At 35.3% G+C, this 16593-nt stretch overlaps 1 protein-coding gene across 1 annotated transcript in view; it reads right to left on the bottom strand.

Annotated features, from left to right (window-relative positions):
* Nucleotides 1–2530: 2530 nt before the first annotated feature.
* Nucleotides 2531–16593, bottom strand: part of LOC141288091 (diacylglycerol kinase theta-like) — a 61241-nt gene continuing 47178 nt past the window's right edge. Inside the window, exons 9-23 of the mRNA XM_073820204.1 lie at nt 16357–16571; nt 13425–13509; nt 13115–13169; nt 11677–11738; nt 11360–11510; nt 9889–9927; nt 7912–8027; nt 6898–7049; nt 6653–6801; nt 6375–6553; nt 4687–4787; nt 4453–4599; nt 4242–4353; nt 3460–3612; nt 2531–2632 (exon numbers count right to left, since the gene is read on the bottom strand). Coding sequence (XP_073676305.1) covers nt 2531–2632; nt 3460–3612; nt 4242–4353; nt 4453–4599; nt 4687–4787; nt 6375–6553; nt 6653–6801; nt 6898–7049; nt 7912–8027; nt 9889–9927; nt 11360–11510; nt 11677–11738; nt 13115–13169; nt 13425–13509; nt 16357–16571 — 1818 coding nt within the window. The remainder of the gene's footprint in view (nt 2633–3459; nt 3613–4241; nt 4354–4452; nt 4600–4686; nt 4788–6374; nt 6554–6652; nt 6802–6897; nt 7050–7911; nt 8028–9888; nt 9928–11359; nt 11511–11676; nt 11739–13114; nt 13170–13424; nt 13510–16356; nt 16572–16593) is intronic.

The following is a 16593-nucleotide window of genomic DNA, read 5'->3' as shown; positions in this document are numbered from 1 at the left end:
AATATTCTGACTTTATTCTGGAAACATTTCGACTTTATTATCAAAACATTTTGATTTTTTTTCTAAATATTTCAACTTTATTCTCATAATTTTTACTTTATTGTTGAAATATTTTTACTGTATTGTCAAAATATTTTGACTTTATTCTCGAAACATTTCAACATTATTCTTGCAATATTTTGACTTAATTCTAGTAATTTTGACTTTATTCTCGAAACATTTCGACTTTACTCAAAACATTTTAACGTTATTCTCGCAATATTTTGACTTTATTCTCGTAATTTTGACTATTCTCAAAATATTTTAACTTTATTCTCACAATATTATGACTTTATTCTTAATATCGCAATATTTCAGCTTTTTTCTCAAAATACTTTGTTTATTTTCACAAAATTTCAATTTTACTATCAAAACATCAGGACTTTAATCTTGTAATCTTAGATTTCAATTTTTTTTAACATGGTACTAAAACGGCAAAGTAACATCCTAACTACAAATGGTTGAAAAGACTTTATTTATCTGTTTCATACCAAAACATGATAACTGTTTTTTCTGTGTCAAAAAAGTATGAACACATAGGAATGTTCTGGTATGACTTTATCAAAGATTTAATGACAGACAAATCATTGTCATTTAGAAATAAGATCCTGTGGGTGTTTAAATCGAGATCGCAATCTTTCAATAACTAATCGTTCAGCTCTAGTTGTGAATTGTTTAAAATATATAATCTAGGATCTTTATCCACATTATTCTTCAGTGTGCAAGTAAGTCTATGGGTGAGACTTCTGGTTCATTAGCTGCAAATAATGAGAATAACAACAACGTGCAGTAAACAGTACAACTGTTTGCACTACAAACCAGTGTGCTCATAATTAAGATAACACATTAAGATAATATGGTAAAACACACCAATCTGCAATATCAAGCAGCAAAACAAGCTGATTGTATGCGGATGAGACCGGAAGCCAGACCCATACAAATTACAAATGGCCATGGGAAGAAAATTTGGATAATATGGCATCTAACTCGACTAAGGTCTATTCTGAATATTCCCAGACACAATCCACGAAGTGCAGGATGAAAGCAGGCGCAAGACTTTGGAAGATCTTGGCAAAACTTGATTCTAAAGAGTGATGTGTTTCAGTGAGACGAGGTAGATGAGGTCAGACAGTCGTCCCGTAGGTGGCCGAGGCTGCTCCCTGCATCCAGCACGTTTACAGGGCAACAGCCTGCCAATAATACAAGCCTGATGGGGTGCGGAGTGTCTAACTGATCACACATACAAAATCTAAGGCCAGCCTCATGAATCCAGGGCTGACCAGTCACTGTACACAAACCACATATACACTAGCCAATATATTACAGCACTGCGCTCGTCTCTAGTTTTAGCTTTACAACAGGACGAGTAGCTTTACACGACTGTCAACTATGTCAGATAACAGTAACATATTTATTTACTTACAAATCAATGCTTTCACTAGAACATGATAAAGCTACGTTGAATTAAAGGTTCATATGACCAGTTACACTAACTGGCACCATGTTAAATACCGCATATGCTACGTAATCTTGCATGGAATGTTTTATCAAGTATCGTACGGCATTACATCACTATCAACACCAAAAGTGGTGCGTATGTCCACAAACATCGCAGGGAATTTACAAACATTCATCAAAATCCACAACTCTTAAGCATTTCACAGTATTTTTCGGTACCACACTTGTTCAAAAAGCTATTGATATTTATCCGCCTTACAAAACGGCTGTCACGACGCCAGATTGTTTCTCACGTTTTGGCGAGGCGCATGATTGCGCCTCCGGTCTCACAGCTGAGAGAGCTACAAAATTAATATACAAAGACGATTATCTCTCCCCGATCCACTTATACAATCAAATGTGCTCTTAATGGAGAACAACTAGAGTCGTTTGTACATTTATACTGCATTATTTTGGTTCAGATTCTTGTAGAAAGCTACTAGGGGGCTGCTATTGCAAATAAACCTCGAGACATTAACAAAAATCATTCTTAAGATAAAAATGGTGACCAGGTGAGTCACAGTATGTACCATAAACCAAAAAGGCCACCATTGTATGTTAAATGCAAATGATAATCTTAACTTGGCGACAGCATTTTTTGGCATTTGTGATGAGCACAATGTGATTAAATACTGGTTGCTTATTAATGTGCCGTAGCATTTCAGTGATGGACTACTTTAAGACAATGTTCCCTTTGAAAAGAAGACGCGGTTTGGCAATCAAAATAAAACCAACAAAAATTGTACACCAGCATGATTCTAAGGCAAAACAGGCCGGAAACAGGCCGAGGGCAGCTAAAGTCCTGAGAAACAGACTGCAGTGCTATCGTCAGACAGGGCATTTGAACACTACAGACTATGAGATGATAGAGATGTCTGCGTAACACTTTCTAGTTCAGCAAAAGTCATTGAAGAACAAAGAACAGAGGACAGACTAAAAGAAAAGTTGTCAAGGCGACAGTAAAGGGCTGTCAATGAAGTGTTTGTGCGGTTTGTCACTGCCCACCATCGCTGGGAGCCGGACTGTCGGAACGACTTTCCTTCAAACTGCCCGACTGTTTCTTCTGCTTGGCTTTGGACTTTCTCAGCATGCTCACCTAGAACAGAGAACAAAGCCTTTTTAGAGACACAGAACTTTCTTTTAGAACTAAAGACTAACAGAACTTGAGAAGGCAAAATTCTGGAATGGAAGGACAATTCTAGAACATCTACATCTGAAAGAGTTGGTTCACCCATAAATTAAAATTAGCCCATTATTTACTCACCCTCAAGGCATCCTAGGTGATTATGACTTTCTTCTTTCAGATGAATCCAGTTGGAGTTATATTTAAAATTGTCCTAGCTCTTTCAAGCTTTTTAATGGCAGTGGAGGTTGGGGTTTGAATAAAGGCCTTCTGTAGCGAATCGATGCATTTTTGTAAGAAAAATATCCATATTTAAAACGTAAAAATTACTTTTCTCTAGGTTGCGCTAACTGTTGTACTTGGGAGGCGTTTTGGGTGGATGACGTAGGACGTATGCGTTGCGCACCCGCTGCCGTGAAGTGACGAATGTGAAAGCGGAGAGAGCAAAACAAAACACCAGTCACAAATTAGAAGTACAAAAGGAGAATTTGTAAAGAAAGTTGTTGGAGGATTTCGATATAACCCAACCCAAAAAGTTTGATATAACTTTTTATTATGGATGGATTCGCTTTATTGGACTTCTTTTGTACTGTTAAACAGAAACACCCACTCACTGCCATTATAAAGCTTGGAAGAGCTGTGACATTTTTTAATATAACTCTGAAAGAACAGTCATATAGACCTAGGATGCGTTGAGGGTGAGTAAATCATGGGCTAATTTAAATTTTGGGTGAACTACCCCTTTAAGCTAAAAACTGAACCAAACAGGCAAATGGGGGAGTCAAAGTATATCAAAGCACCTTTGGTCCAGCAGCTGAGATGATGATCTGTCCAGGTGATTGTATCCAGGGTTCTCCATCCACCTGCACTGGAATGGGTTTGTTCACAGTGATACGAATGTAGCTGCCCTGAGCGATACGAATGCCAGAACGCAGCCCACTCTGAACCTGACCCTAAAAAAATTAACAATTAACAAAAATGAATTAATCGCTGTATGAAGCATTTTTGGGTATAATATGTTACAGTTTACTTTATTTTACTATCCTCACTTACATAAATAAACTATAGTGTCTTGCACCCACTAGTAAAAAATATATTTTTTAAAAATGCTGTTGTTTCGAACTGAAAAGTGTCACTGATTCCACAAGAATATTAAGCAGCACAACTGTTTTAACAACATTGATAATAATAAGAAATGTTTCTTAAGCACCAAATTAACATATTAAAATTATTTTTTAAAGATTATTTGACACTGAAGACTGGAGTAAAGGCTGTTGAAAATTCAGATTTGCCATCACTGGAATAAATTAGATTTTAAAAAAGAAAATAAATTAAAAAAAAAGAAAAAAGAAAAAGCAGTTATTATAAACTGTAATACTTTTTAACAATATTACTATTTTTACTGTGTTTTTGATCAAATAAACACAGACTTAGTAAGCATAAGACAATTCTTTTAAAAACATGGGAAGCGGTTGAGTAATTAATGGCAGAATTTTCATTTTTGGGTAAAATATCCCTTTAAAGGTGAAGTGTGCAAAATAAATCAATACATAAAAGACAGAAAGAAAGCATCAGAACCCACCATGTGCACCACACCGGTAACTCCCACAACTTCCAGCATCCCATCATCTATCCTTGGCCGCCCAAACCGCGAGTCGCTGTCTGAGCCCCACAGGTCAGCACCAGAACCCCAGCTAGACACACATACAGCAGCTTTAATCTTCAACAACAAACTCAGGTGTGTGGAAGTGTCACAGTGGAAGTGTCTTTGTGTGAGACTGATGTGTGTTTACCTGGGAATGTTGAGGAATATCAGTCCCTCTATACTGGGCAGCTCCACCTCCTGTCTGTCCACTTGCAGTCTGATGTCTTTATGAAGGTTTCGTGTGTGACTCAACTTCTGGAGGCCCACTTTTACATACACACCTTTATTGTGGAACCTGCCAAAACAATGCCAAAATCAAAATACCACACTCACCTAAATTGTGAGCCAAAAAGCCACCCTTTTGAGGTGAAATAGTACTCACCTGCTATTAAACTTGTCTGGGTCCTCCTCACGTGCATGATGAAAATCCAGACTCAGCTCAGCATCAATTCCAAGCCCAAAATAATTATTCATGTGCACAATCTATAACACAGACAGATACAACCCTGTTATGATCGATTCTTCACGTTAATACCTTGCAAAATGTGTGCAGTGGCAAATTCCTAAGCAGAGCTAAAAGCATTAAGAAATAAGAAATAAAAAAAGAACATTTAATGTATAATTATTTATTATATTTTTATAGAGTACCCTATCAACCATTTAGCAAGACCTACATCTCTGTATCAGAACATCATACAGAAATGTAAATCTTATCTAATTATTAAAACACGATCAGGGTTAGGATAAGTGACTGCCTAGTGCTGAGTTTTGCCATGTCAATCATCACTCACATTTTCTTCAAAATGTACATATCTAGTTATTATTATTTTAATAATACTACAATTGAAGTCAAAAGTTTACATATACCTTGCAGAATCTGCAAAATGTAATTTTATTTTACCAAAATAAGACGGATCATACAAAATGCATGTTATGTTTTATTTAGTACTGACCTGAATAAGACATTTTACATTAAAGATATTTACATATAGTCCACTAGAGAAAAAAAAAGAGTTACATTCATAAAAATTACCTTGTTCAAGTTTACATACGCTTGATTCTTAATACTATGTTGTTACCTGAATGATCCACAGCTGTGTTTTTTTGTTTGTTTGTTTTTGTTTAGTGATAGTTGTTTATGAGTCCCTTGTTTGTCCTGAACAGTTAAACTGTCTGCTGTTCTTCAAAAAAATCCTTCAGGTCCCACAAATTCTTTGGTTTTTCAGTTTTTTTGTGTATTTGAACCCTTTCCAATATTAACTGTATGATTTTGAGATCTATCTTTTCACACTGAGGACAACTGAGGGACTCATATGCAACTATTACAGAAGGTTCAAATGTTCACTGATGCTTCAGAAGGAAACAATGCTTTAAGAGACGTGGATGAAAACTTTTGAACAGAATGAAAATGTGTACATTTTTCTCATTTTGCCTAAATATAATATCTTTTTCATTCAGTTTTGTCATTCAGAAGGTACAACAGAAGATACATGTTTCCCAGAAGACAAAATAAGTTACATTTACCCTGATCTTCAAATTCCAAAAGTTTTCAACCCCCGGATCTAAACACATCTTTTTTTTTTTTTTTTTTTTTTCCTTCTGGAGCATCAGTGAGCATTTAATTATTCTATACTAGTTGCACATGAGTCCTTCAGTTGTCCTTAGTGTGAAAAGATGGATCTCAAAATCATACGGTCATCGCACAAAAATGCTGAAAAACGAATTTGGACCTGAAGGATTTTTTAGAAGTGAACTCATGAACAACTATCACTAAACAAAAAAACAAAACAACAGAAAACAACACAGCAGGCATCACTCAGGTAACAACACAGTATTACGTGTATGTAATTTTTTTAACAGGGTCATTTTTATAAATACAACAATTATTTTCTCTTGTATTCTTGTATTTCTTTATGTAAACATCTTCTATGTGAAATATCTTATTCAGGTCAGTACAAATTAAAAAATAACATGCATTAAATAATGTACATTTTGCAGATTCTGCAAGATGTATGTAAACCTTTGACTTCAACTGTAATAATTATTGTAATTTGGGGACTGATGATGTACCTTGGGTGGCTCTAGGAAGCCATTCTCTTTGCCATCCTCTGTCATTTCCTGTGCATCCAGAAGAATTGTCCAGCGGTCCATTTGCACTTCCTCTGCCTCATCCACAGACAGCAGGATGCTGAAGGGGTCTTCACCGCTGTAGCCCGCCCCCCATCGCAACACCCGAGCCAGATCGTTTCCTAACAAACACATGCAGCAGAACTGAGAACAAATAACAATGGATGCTAACATAGACAGAAAACTAGAATTAAATTAGTGACATTCCCTCCATCACTTACCTGTGCCCAATGGTATGATGCTGATCGCTGGCTCAGGACAGGCGATTTTGTGCCGGATGGACTCCAGAACCCCCAGCACCCATCCCACTGTGCCGTCTCCTCCACACACCAGAATACGAAAGTGAGGGATGTCTCTAAATGTGTGCAGCCTGTACAATACACAAATTTGTATGTGAGAAGCGAAATTACTGTATTTAGCCATCATGTCTGCATCTGCCATTATTCAAAAGGAAATTTGGTCTAACCCAGGAAGTGGTCCTCCGCTGGTAAGCTCAAAAACTTGGTGAGGGTTTAGAAGTTTCCGGAAGCTGTATAAGATCTCTCTGCCCTTTAGTCCACCACTTTTAGGGTTGACAAAGACTAGCAAGGGGCAACTTCCTTTGGCCAGCTTGCTTTGCTGTGAAGAATGAAAATAATGTAGGTTACATTTGTGAAGTGACTGTCTATTGTCCACTAGAGGGCAGAAGCATCTAAAAATTGGGCCATGTGACCTACTGATCACATTTAAGTCAATACAGGTGATTATTTTGAATCAGCTTCTGGTCCCACTGCTTTTATATCCAATATGTGAACCTGGGCCACAAAACCAGTCATAATGCTGATGATACACTGGGCAACTTTTTGAGCAATGTTGCCGGGCAACTTTGGCAAATGTTGCCGTAAATGGGCAGCCAGGTGTGATACAGAGCCCACCACAGATGTAAATTTTCCAGATAGAAATGTTACCCATTCTCAATGAGAAAGTGCCCAAGCAACATTGCTCAAAAAAAAGTTGCCCAGTGTATCATCAGCATTAAGGGTCAATTTTTGGACATTTGGAATGTATACATAATCTGAATACTGAATAAATAAGCTTTCCATGGGTGTATAATTTGTTATGCAAATATAACAATATTTGGCTAAGATACAACTATTTGAAAATCTGCAACCTGAGGGTGCAAAAAAAAAATATTGCAAAAATCGCCTCTAAATTTTTTTTAAATGAAATTCTTAACAATGCATATTACAAATCAAAAATTAAGTTTTGATATATTTACCGTAGGAAATTTACAAAATATTTTCATGGAACATAATCTTTACTTAATATCCTAATGATGTTTTTGCAGTCCAGGGTCACATATATGAACACTTATAAAGGATAGCTCTATAAAAAATATCTTTTTGCAGAAGAAAGTAGGTTGTACAGGTTAGGAATGACATTAAAATGAGTAATGAGAGTTGTCAGATGTACAGTATGGCTTTGCAAAAAGATTATGTACCATGATCTCAGGTATGACAAGTGAGCAGAGCTGTTTGCCACTGACGCTGGTGTCTTTGGCCAGCATGTAAATCCTCTCTGCCTCTGAGAAACAGCTGATCTGCAGAACCACAGCACCTGAAAACAGCACAGCAGCTCAATTATGCTAACACCTGCTCACACCTGGGACACAATTATTTTTAGCTCTGAGCACATTATTATTTTTACCTCCTATCATGAAATGATGGAACAAGACGAAGAGACAAAAGTCCCAAATGCAAGCCTCTATATATCTCACTACGGTAAGTTGGGGCTCAGTATGATTTTTTTTTAAATGCAAGAAGAATTTAATACTTTTATTCAGCAAAGATACATTAAATTTGCTTAAAGTAACAATAAAATTACAAAATGTTACAAAAACACTTATTTCAAATGCAGTTCGTTAGAGCTTCCTTTAAAAATATAATATCACATGTCATGGTTTCCAGTCCACATCAGAGGAATTAATTTAAAAATACATTAAAATAGACAAAAGTTAAATTAAATTGTAAAAAATTTTCATTATATTACAGTTTACTGTATTTTTGATCAAACAAATGCAGCATTAGTGATCATAAGAGAAGTCCTTTTCAACTTTTGAAAACAATTTAAAATAGACTACTAATTCACTGCTGTTCAAAAGTTTGGGATCAGTAAGATTTTTAATGTTTTTAAAGAATTCTCTTATGCTGAACAAGGCTGTATTTACTTGATCAAAAATACAATTATATGACAGTTTAAAACAATAGTTTTCTATTTTAATATACTTCAAAATGTAATATATTCTTGTGATGCAAAGCTGAATTTTTTTTTATTTTGAATCTGTGATTCTTTTTTCAAGTTTCTTTGAAGAATAAAAATAGCATTTATTCAAAACAGAAATGTTTTCTAACAACATAAGTCTTTGATATCACCTTTTTTTTTATCAATTTAACACCTTAAATTTATCCTTGGTAAATAAAAGTATTCATTTCTTAAAAAAAAAAAAAAAGAAAAAAAAAGAAATAATAATAATTTACTGACCTCAAACTTTTGAAAGATTTCTATATAAATAAATGCTGTTCTTTCTAACTTTTATTTATTAAAGAATCCTGAAAACACAACTGTTTTCAACACTGATAATAAATTGGCATATTAGAATGATTTTTGAAGGATCATGTGACACTAAAGACTGGAGTAATGATGCTGAAAATTCAGCTTTGCACCACAGGAATAAATTACATTTTAAAACATATTCACATAGAAGAGTTATTTTAAACTGAAATAACTTACAGTTTTTCTGGATTTTTGATCAAATAAATGCAGCCTTGATGAGCATAAGAAACTTTTTTTAAAAACATTAAAAATCTTACTGATTGCAAACTTCTGAACAGCAGTGTATTTAATTATAATATATAACTCAAAATTCACAAAAACAAAGCACTTTTATGTACTGATCATCCAGAAATTTCTATTTTGCAATTTTACACACCTTTTTTTTACTTGTAAAGTACAATAGGAAACGACAGGAAATCATACAGAGAAGCCAAATAATAGCTCTAGGTGTCAAAGCGTATGTGTTAACCGCTACATATTTTAAGACCTCCGCACAAACCAACACCCTGCTGCAACAACAATATAAAAAAAACAATCGAAGCATCAAGGCAAGTGAGCCAGTGGGCATGTGGTGGATGATTGAGAACAACCGGCAGTTCAGAGCGTTTGTGTGCAGAACAAGGGCTCTCATTTAGAGAGCACTGAGAGTAGGCCAGACTGTGGCCCATGCACACAGCAGGCAGTTTGTTCTGCAGTACGCACCAGCGACCTTCAGTGTTATCAAATAAAGTCATGCAGTTCAGTTGTGCTCAGAACAAAGATGGACATTATGAGCCACCGCTAAAGGAGGGATGCATTTCCTATGACAAGGAAACAGGCCGTTCTCCCACAGAACCCTATGATTTATGAATGCGGTTTCTCTTACCTTGTCCAGAGTACACGTGGGTGATGCTGACCAAATGACCTGGGTGGGGTAGAGTGTGGGAAACACAGACAGTAAAATGAAAATTTGCATCGTAATACTCTTGTGAAAAACACGGAGACACACGGAAGAGATTTTTTATTTAGTACTGACCTGATTAAAATATTTCATATAAAAGATGTTTTTATATAGTCCACAAGAGAAAATACCAGTTTAATTGAAAAATGAGAAAATAACCCAGTTCAAAAGTTTACATAGACTTGATTCTTAATACTGTGTTGTTACCTGAATGATCCACAACTGGTTTTTTTGTTGTTCACGAGTCTCTTGTTTGTCCTGAACAGTTAAACTACCCGCTGTTTTTCAGAAAAATCCTTCAGATCCCACAAATTCTTCGTTTTTTCAGCATTTTTGTTTATTTGAACCCTTTCCAACAATGCCAGTGTGGATCTCAAAATCAAACAAAGGACAACTGAAGGACTTGTATGCAACTATTACAGAAGGTTAAAACGCTTACTGATGCTCCAGAAGGAAACACAATGCAAAACTTGCGAAAACTTTGTGAATTTTAAAAGATCAGGGTAAATTTAACTTATTTGGTCTTCTAGGAAACATGTAAGTATCTTCTATAGCTTCTAAAGGGCAGTACTAAATAATAAAAAAGAAGATATTATTATAGAAAAAATGTACACATCTTCTGTTTAAAGGTTTACACCCCCGGCTCTTAATACATACTTTTTCCTTCTGGAGCATCACTGAGTGTTTGACCTCAGTGTTGAAAAATGTATTGTTGGAAAGGGTTCAAATACACAAAAATCCTAAAAAAAAACAAAGAATTTGTAGAACCTAAAGGATTTATTGGGGACTCATGAACAACTATCACTAAACGAAAAAAAAAAAAAAAAAACACATCTGTGGATTATTCAGGTAAGAACAGTATTAAGAATCAAGCGTATGCAAAGTTTTGAACAGGGTAATTTTTAAAAATGCAACTTTTATTTTCTCTTGTGGACTATATGTGAACATCTTTTATGTGAAATATCTTATTCAGGTAAGTACTAAATAAAAATAACATGCATTTTGTATGATATATTGTTAAAATAATAAACATTTTGCAGATTCTCAACTGTATCTTAATTTGTGATCTGAAGATGAACGAAGTTTCTTACAGGTTTGGAACGACATGAGGAATTTTCATTTTTGGGTGAAGTATCCCTTTAACTCTCCCATCGCAATAAATGCCCAGCAGTCACTTTATCATCCGTTCTAATCCCTCCCAGTAGAGCGGCAACAGGCATATTTACGATGAGTACACAAGACGCCTTATCTCAGACTTATAGATCATCATTGTTTAAGGACAATTTCATGGAAAGATTAATAAAATCCTAAGAGACTGACAAGACGAATGGCTAAAATCCAATGGATCTGAGCGGTTTAAATCTTGAGCCCACACATCATAAACACACAGACTCACTTTTGACTGCGAGGTGTTCGGATAGCAGTTGAGTGTATTCCTCTTTTTCAAGCTGTGTTGGAAAGCCTCCCAGGAGCAGATTGACTTGTGCCACTCGATTCCTGCTTTCGTCAATGTAAAACCGTGTCTGATTCATCTGTCGCAGTGATGTCTGAAAGTCACAAGCTCAGAATCAGAGTTTGAGCTGACCAAGAAGCTCTCATCTATTCCATAACAAGCACACTCACTGTTAGATAAGTGTGCTGTGCTTATCAGGGCTCATCACCTTGAGTGTTTTCCAAATGCCAAGCAAAATCATTATGACCCGCCTCACATACCTTCCGTATCTCCTGCAGTTTGTCCAGTAAAATCTCCTGACCGCTGAGGACTTGCCGTTGTACTGAAGATGGATAAGAAACGCAAGGTCAGGATATCGTAAAACACATTTTTCTAAGCTTTTCTGTGTTGTAAGGGTTTGCATAACAAATGCATTCAATATCAATCAGATTTTTTTAAGCTGGTATGCCCATTTTCCATAAGCTGGTATGATTTAGGATCTTCATGAAATGTCTGCAAAATACATTTGTTTTGTTAAACTCATCAATGGTCGTTTAAAACAACACCCTTTTTACCTTGCCAAAAACAGCTCTGTTTACAGCGACCGGTTTTGGTGTATGGCTCTTTAAATGATAATGAGCTACTGCTCACCCTGCCCCACTGTTCTGTTTTTTGTGTATTTGTTGGCGCGTTACCATTAAAGACAAAACTAGTCCACAGCATTCTCAGTGGCTCCGATGTCAGGAGAAGATAAAGACTATATATGTGTGTGTGTATATATATATATATATATATATATATATATATATATATATACACACACACACACACACACACACACACACACACACACACACACACACACAGAAATATTGATATTGAAATTCTTGAACAGTAAGAGTTTTAATGTTAGAAGTCTGTTTTCTATTTGAATATATTGAATGCATTTGTTCCTGTGTGCAAAACAAAATTTTCAGCATCATTACTCCAGTGTTCAGTGTCACATGTCAGAAATCGTTCTAATATGCTGATTTTCTGTTCAAGAAAACATTTTCTATTATTATTATTATCATCATCATTATTACATCAATAGTACATTTTTTCAGGACTACTTGATTAACAGAAAGATCTAAAGATTTATCTGAAATAAAAAACGCTTGTAACATCATACACTATACCACTCAAAAGCTTGGAGTCAGTTTTTTTTTTTTTTTGAAAATAAAGAAATTATAGAAATAATACTTTTATTTAGCAAGGATGCTTTAAATTGTTAATTTATGGTAAAGACATGTTACAAAAGATTTCTATTTTAGATAAATGCTGTTCTTCTGAACTTTCTATTCGTTGTTTAGCAGTTTTTAACAAATGTTTTTTTTAACAGCAAATCAAAATATTAGAATGATTTCAGAAGGATCATGTGACTAGAGTAATAATGCTAAATTTTTTGCAAAAAAAGCTTTGAAATCACAGGAATAAATTATGTTTAAAAAAATATTCAAATAGAAAGCAGTTATTTTAAATAGTAAAAATATTTCAAAATTTTACTGTTTTTGTTGTACTTTGGATAAAATAAATGCAGGCTTGGTGAGCGGAAGAGATTTCATTTCAAAACATTAAAAAACCTACTGTTCAAAAACTTTTGACTGGTTGTGTATATATAAAATAAAAATATAATAATAAAATAAATAAAAATAATAAAACCTACGTAAGAGATCTTACCTTGTTTGCTGCTCATGAAAACTTCTACAAGGTTGAAGTCAGCTGGATTTTCATTCTATGGACATTTGCAGAAAATGTGGATTAACATACAAATTGTGCATAAAGTACAAATAACTAGCTTTTGCATTTTCTGAAAAATATATTGTGGCGTTTGTGTGCAAAAGTTCCTGCTAGGATACAAGGATGTTGCGTGTAATTGCTTTGTGTTAGGCAAAAACCTTTTAAATGGCTTATGGTGCAGATTTCCATGTTTTAAGTGTTTGTTCAAATAGACCTAAATTGTGTTTTTGAGAATTAAATTCCAATTTACCCGTTTTCCTATTCGTGAGTGCACTTCCTTCACGATAGAGTCTACTGTGCTGCTTTTCCCAGCAGTAACTGAGGTGACTTCAGCCCTGAAACACACGTGAAAGAACTTTCCTCATTACACCAACATTTGAAAACGTTAAGCGTTAAGAAAAGTTCCATCCCATGATTCACCAGCGGTCTGGCACTGTATAAATCATGCGCTGCTCTGCCACTGAAACTTCAGACAAGTTTTGATTTACTGTGGTCAAATATTGCATAAGCACATTAACGTTTGATTGTGGCGCTAACTGGGAGCATGTGTGAAGTCTGACTCAATCCCTCCCTGACTCAAAACTGTTAATAAAACACAAAATGCTTCATTAGTTCCAGACCCGTGTTAACAAAACAAAACGCCTGATCTAATGGAAACATCAAGCACACGAGTGGCACTGCTATTCTTTTCATGAACTCTAAAGGGTTCCTGATGAGTTTCTGTAGGCGACGAGGTTCCATCAGCATTTGTGATCCATTTCCTGCTGGCATGGCAACAACATCTATGGTAAACCGTGGATGCTGTGTCACTTCGTCTCTGTGGCAACCAGACACACAACAGCAAGCTTGTCATCAGTCGAGCCATGTGTGTTTTGATGGGTTTCATATACACTTGCCCTTGCTGAGTGGTACATGACACAGCTATTGTCTATTTCCTTGCGACGTCTGGAGATGATTTATGGTTTGTTTGGAGAAGCGAGAGGACTGAAGTGCCATAAAACCCTTGGATAAGTAAACTGTAAGCTTGAACTCCCCTATTTAAGTAAGAACGGTACATTTTTATGATGTGTTAGCACACTGTTTTTGTATGTAAAATAAATTTTTCATTGTGTTCTGCTTATCTATATAAAGTAACTATTAAATAGTGGTGTGCGATATTTATGAAGCACAAACTGCAGTACCATTAGAAAGACCCCACAATTCAAGATGGGGGACCTAAAATTCCCTACGTGTTTTTGCATTTTTATCATATGATATAGTTTAACAATATCACACGAGCAACAAGTGTTTTTTACTGAATATATCAGCACAATTGCAAATGCAATATTTTATACACTAGTTCAGTAAGCAAGAAGTTAATATTGTGAGTTATATTTTACACACAATATTGTCTGTTTGATTTATTTCCCCAAAGAAAATATTTGCAAAAAAGCAACATGAGAACCACTGAAGCCGTTTTGTTACTGAATGAATGTTTTTAAATGAATCGAGTCAGTGATTCAACAACCTATAATAAAGACAGTAAATTAATCAGTCATTTGAACAAATCGTTTGAATAAATGACTCAATTAATTTAAATGAATAGTTCACCCAAAGATGAAAATTCTCTTATTAATTGCTCACCCTAATGTTGTTCCAAAGCCATAAGGCCTTCGTTCATCTTTGGAACACAAATTAAAATATATTTGATGAAATCTGAGAGCAACGCAACTACTACGTTCAAGGCCCAGAAAGATAGTAGGAGCATTGTTAAAGGAGAAGTTCACTTCCAGAACAAATGTTTACAAATAATTTACTCTCATCAGCCATTAAGAAATCATGTTTTTTTTTTTGTTTGTTTTTTGAGGAAGACATTTCAGGATTTCTCTCCATATAATGGACTTCTATGGTGGCCATGAGTTAGAACTTCCAAAATATAGTTTAAATGCAGCTTCAAAAGGCTTTAAATGATCCCAGCCGAGGAAGAAGGGTCTTATCTAGCGAAACGATCAGTTATTTTCTAAAAAAAATTGACAATTAATATACTTTTTAACCTCAAATGCTCATCTTGTCCATCTGTACTCTGTGTACTTAGTTAGGGTAAGTCGGAAAACTTGCATCTCATTTTCTCCTTCAGCTTCAAATTCATCCTACATCACTGCAGAAGTACCGACCAAGGGTTTACAAAGTGAACGTGCAAAGAAGATCAAACACACTTTACAAAAAAAGGCAAAACCTCAATGTAGGACGATTGTGAAGTTCGAGGAGTTGGAGGAAAATGAGATTGGAGTTTTTAGACATACCCTAACTGTCATGAACTGGAATACACAGTGTACACACAGAGCTAGACAAGATGAGCATTTGAGGTTAAAAAGTATAAAATTGTAATTTCTTTTAGAATAATGTCTGAATGTTTTGCTAAATAAGACCCTTTTTCTTCAGCTGGGATCGATTAGAGCCCTTTGAAACTGCATTTTAGAAGTTCAAACTCAGGAGCACCATAGAAGTCCACTACACGGAGAGAAATCCTGAATTTTTTTTTTTTTTTTTTTTTTTGAGGAAAACAAAAAAATTCGGGCACACTTTATTTTAAGGACCAATTCTCACTATTAACTAACTATTAACTACAACTTTTCTCTCAAAAAATCTCATAATTTGCTGCTTGTCAAAGGTTAAGCGATCTAAAATAGGGTCATGTACAATAATAATATGTGCTTTATAAGTAATAATAAACAGTCAATATGATTATGCATGCTACTTAATAGTGAGAATTGGAAAGTGTTACCAATTTTTGTTTTGGAAGTGAACAACTTCTTTAAAATAGTCCATGTGACATCAGTGGTTCAACCTTAATTTTATGAAGCCACAAGAATATTTTTTGTGCACAAAGAAAACAAAAATAACGACTTTATTCTATAATTTCTCCTCTTCTCACCATCTCTCCAAGCCTTAAACGTGGTAGTTGCGTTGCTGTCTATGCAGGGTCAGAAAGTTCTCAGATTTAATAAAAAATATCTTAATTTATGTGTTTCGAGGATGATCAAAGGTCTTACAGGTTTGGAATGACATGAGGGGGAGTAATTAATGACTGAATTTTCATATTCGGGTGAGCTATCCCTTTTAACCTCCAATATGTATTTCACACAGACGGACAACACAAAACAAAACAACAAATATGCACTAAAAGCAGAAGCACAGCTCACTTGAGTGGGCCGGAATAAATCTTCACCACTTCTGTTTCTCTGGGTTTTGATCTGAGCACCCAGGAATCAGACACGGTATCCTTAAATATGGACTTGTTGTCCGGCGTGCCGTTACGGTTGATGATGTCATCTGTAAACAGTCCTTGTTGGCTGTAACTCTGTAGCTCGTAATCCTGCGGCTCATCTGGGATGTAGAACGCTCTGAGTGATGCTTCCTGTCAAGACAGGAAGTAGAAA

Source organism: Garra rufa, chromosome 16, assembly GCF_049309525.1.
Source record: "Garra rufa chromosome 16, GarRuf1.0, whole genome shotgun sequence".
NCBI lineage: Eukaryota > Metazoa > Chordata > Actinopteri > Cypriniformes > Cyprinidae > Garra > Garra rufa.
The sequence above is the reverse complement of the archived record's forward strand: the minus strand, read 5'-3'. Positions and strand labels throughout refer to the sequence as shown.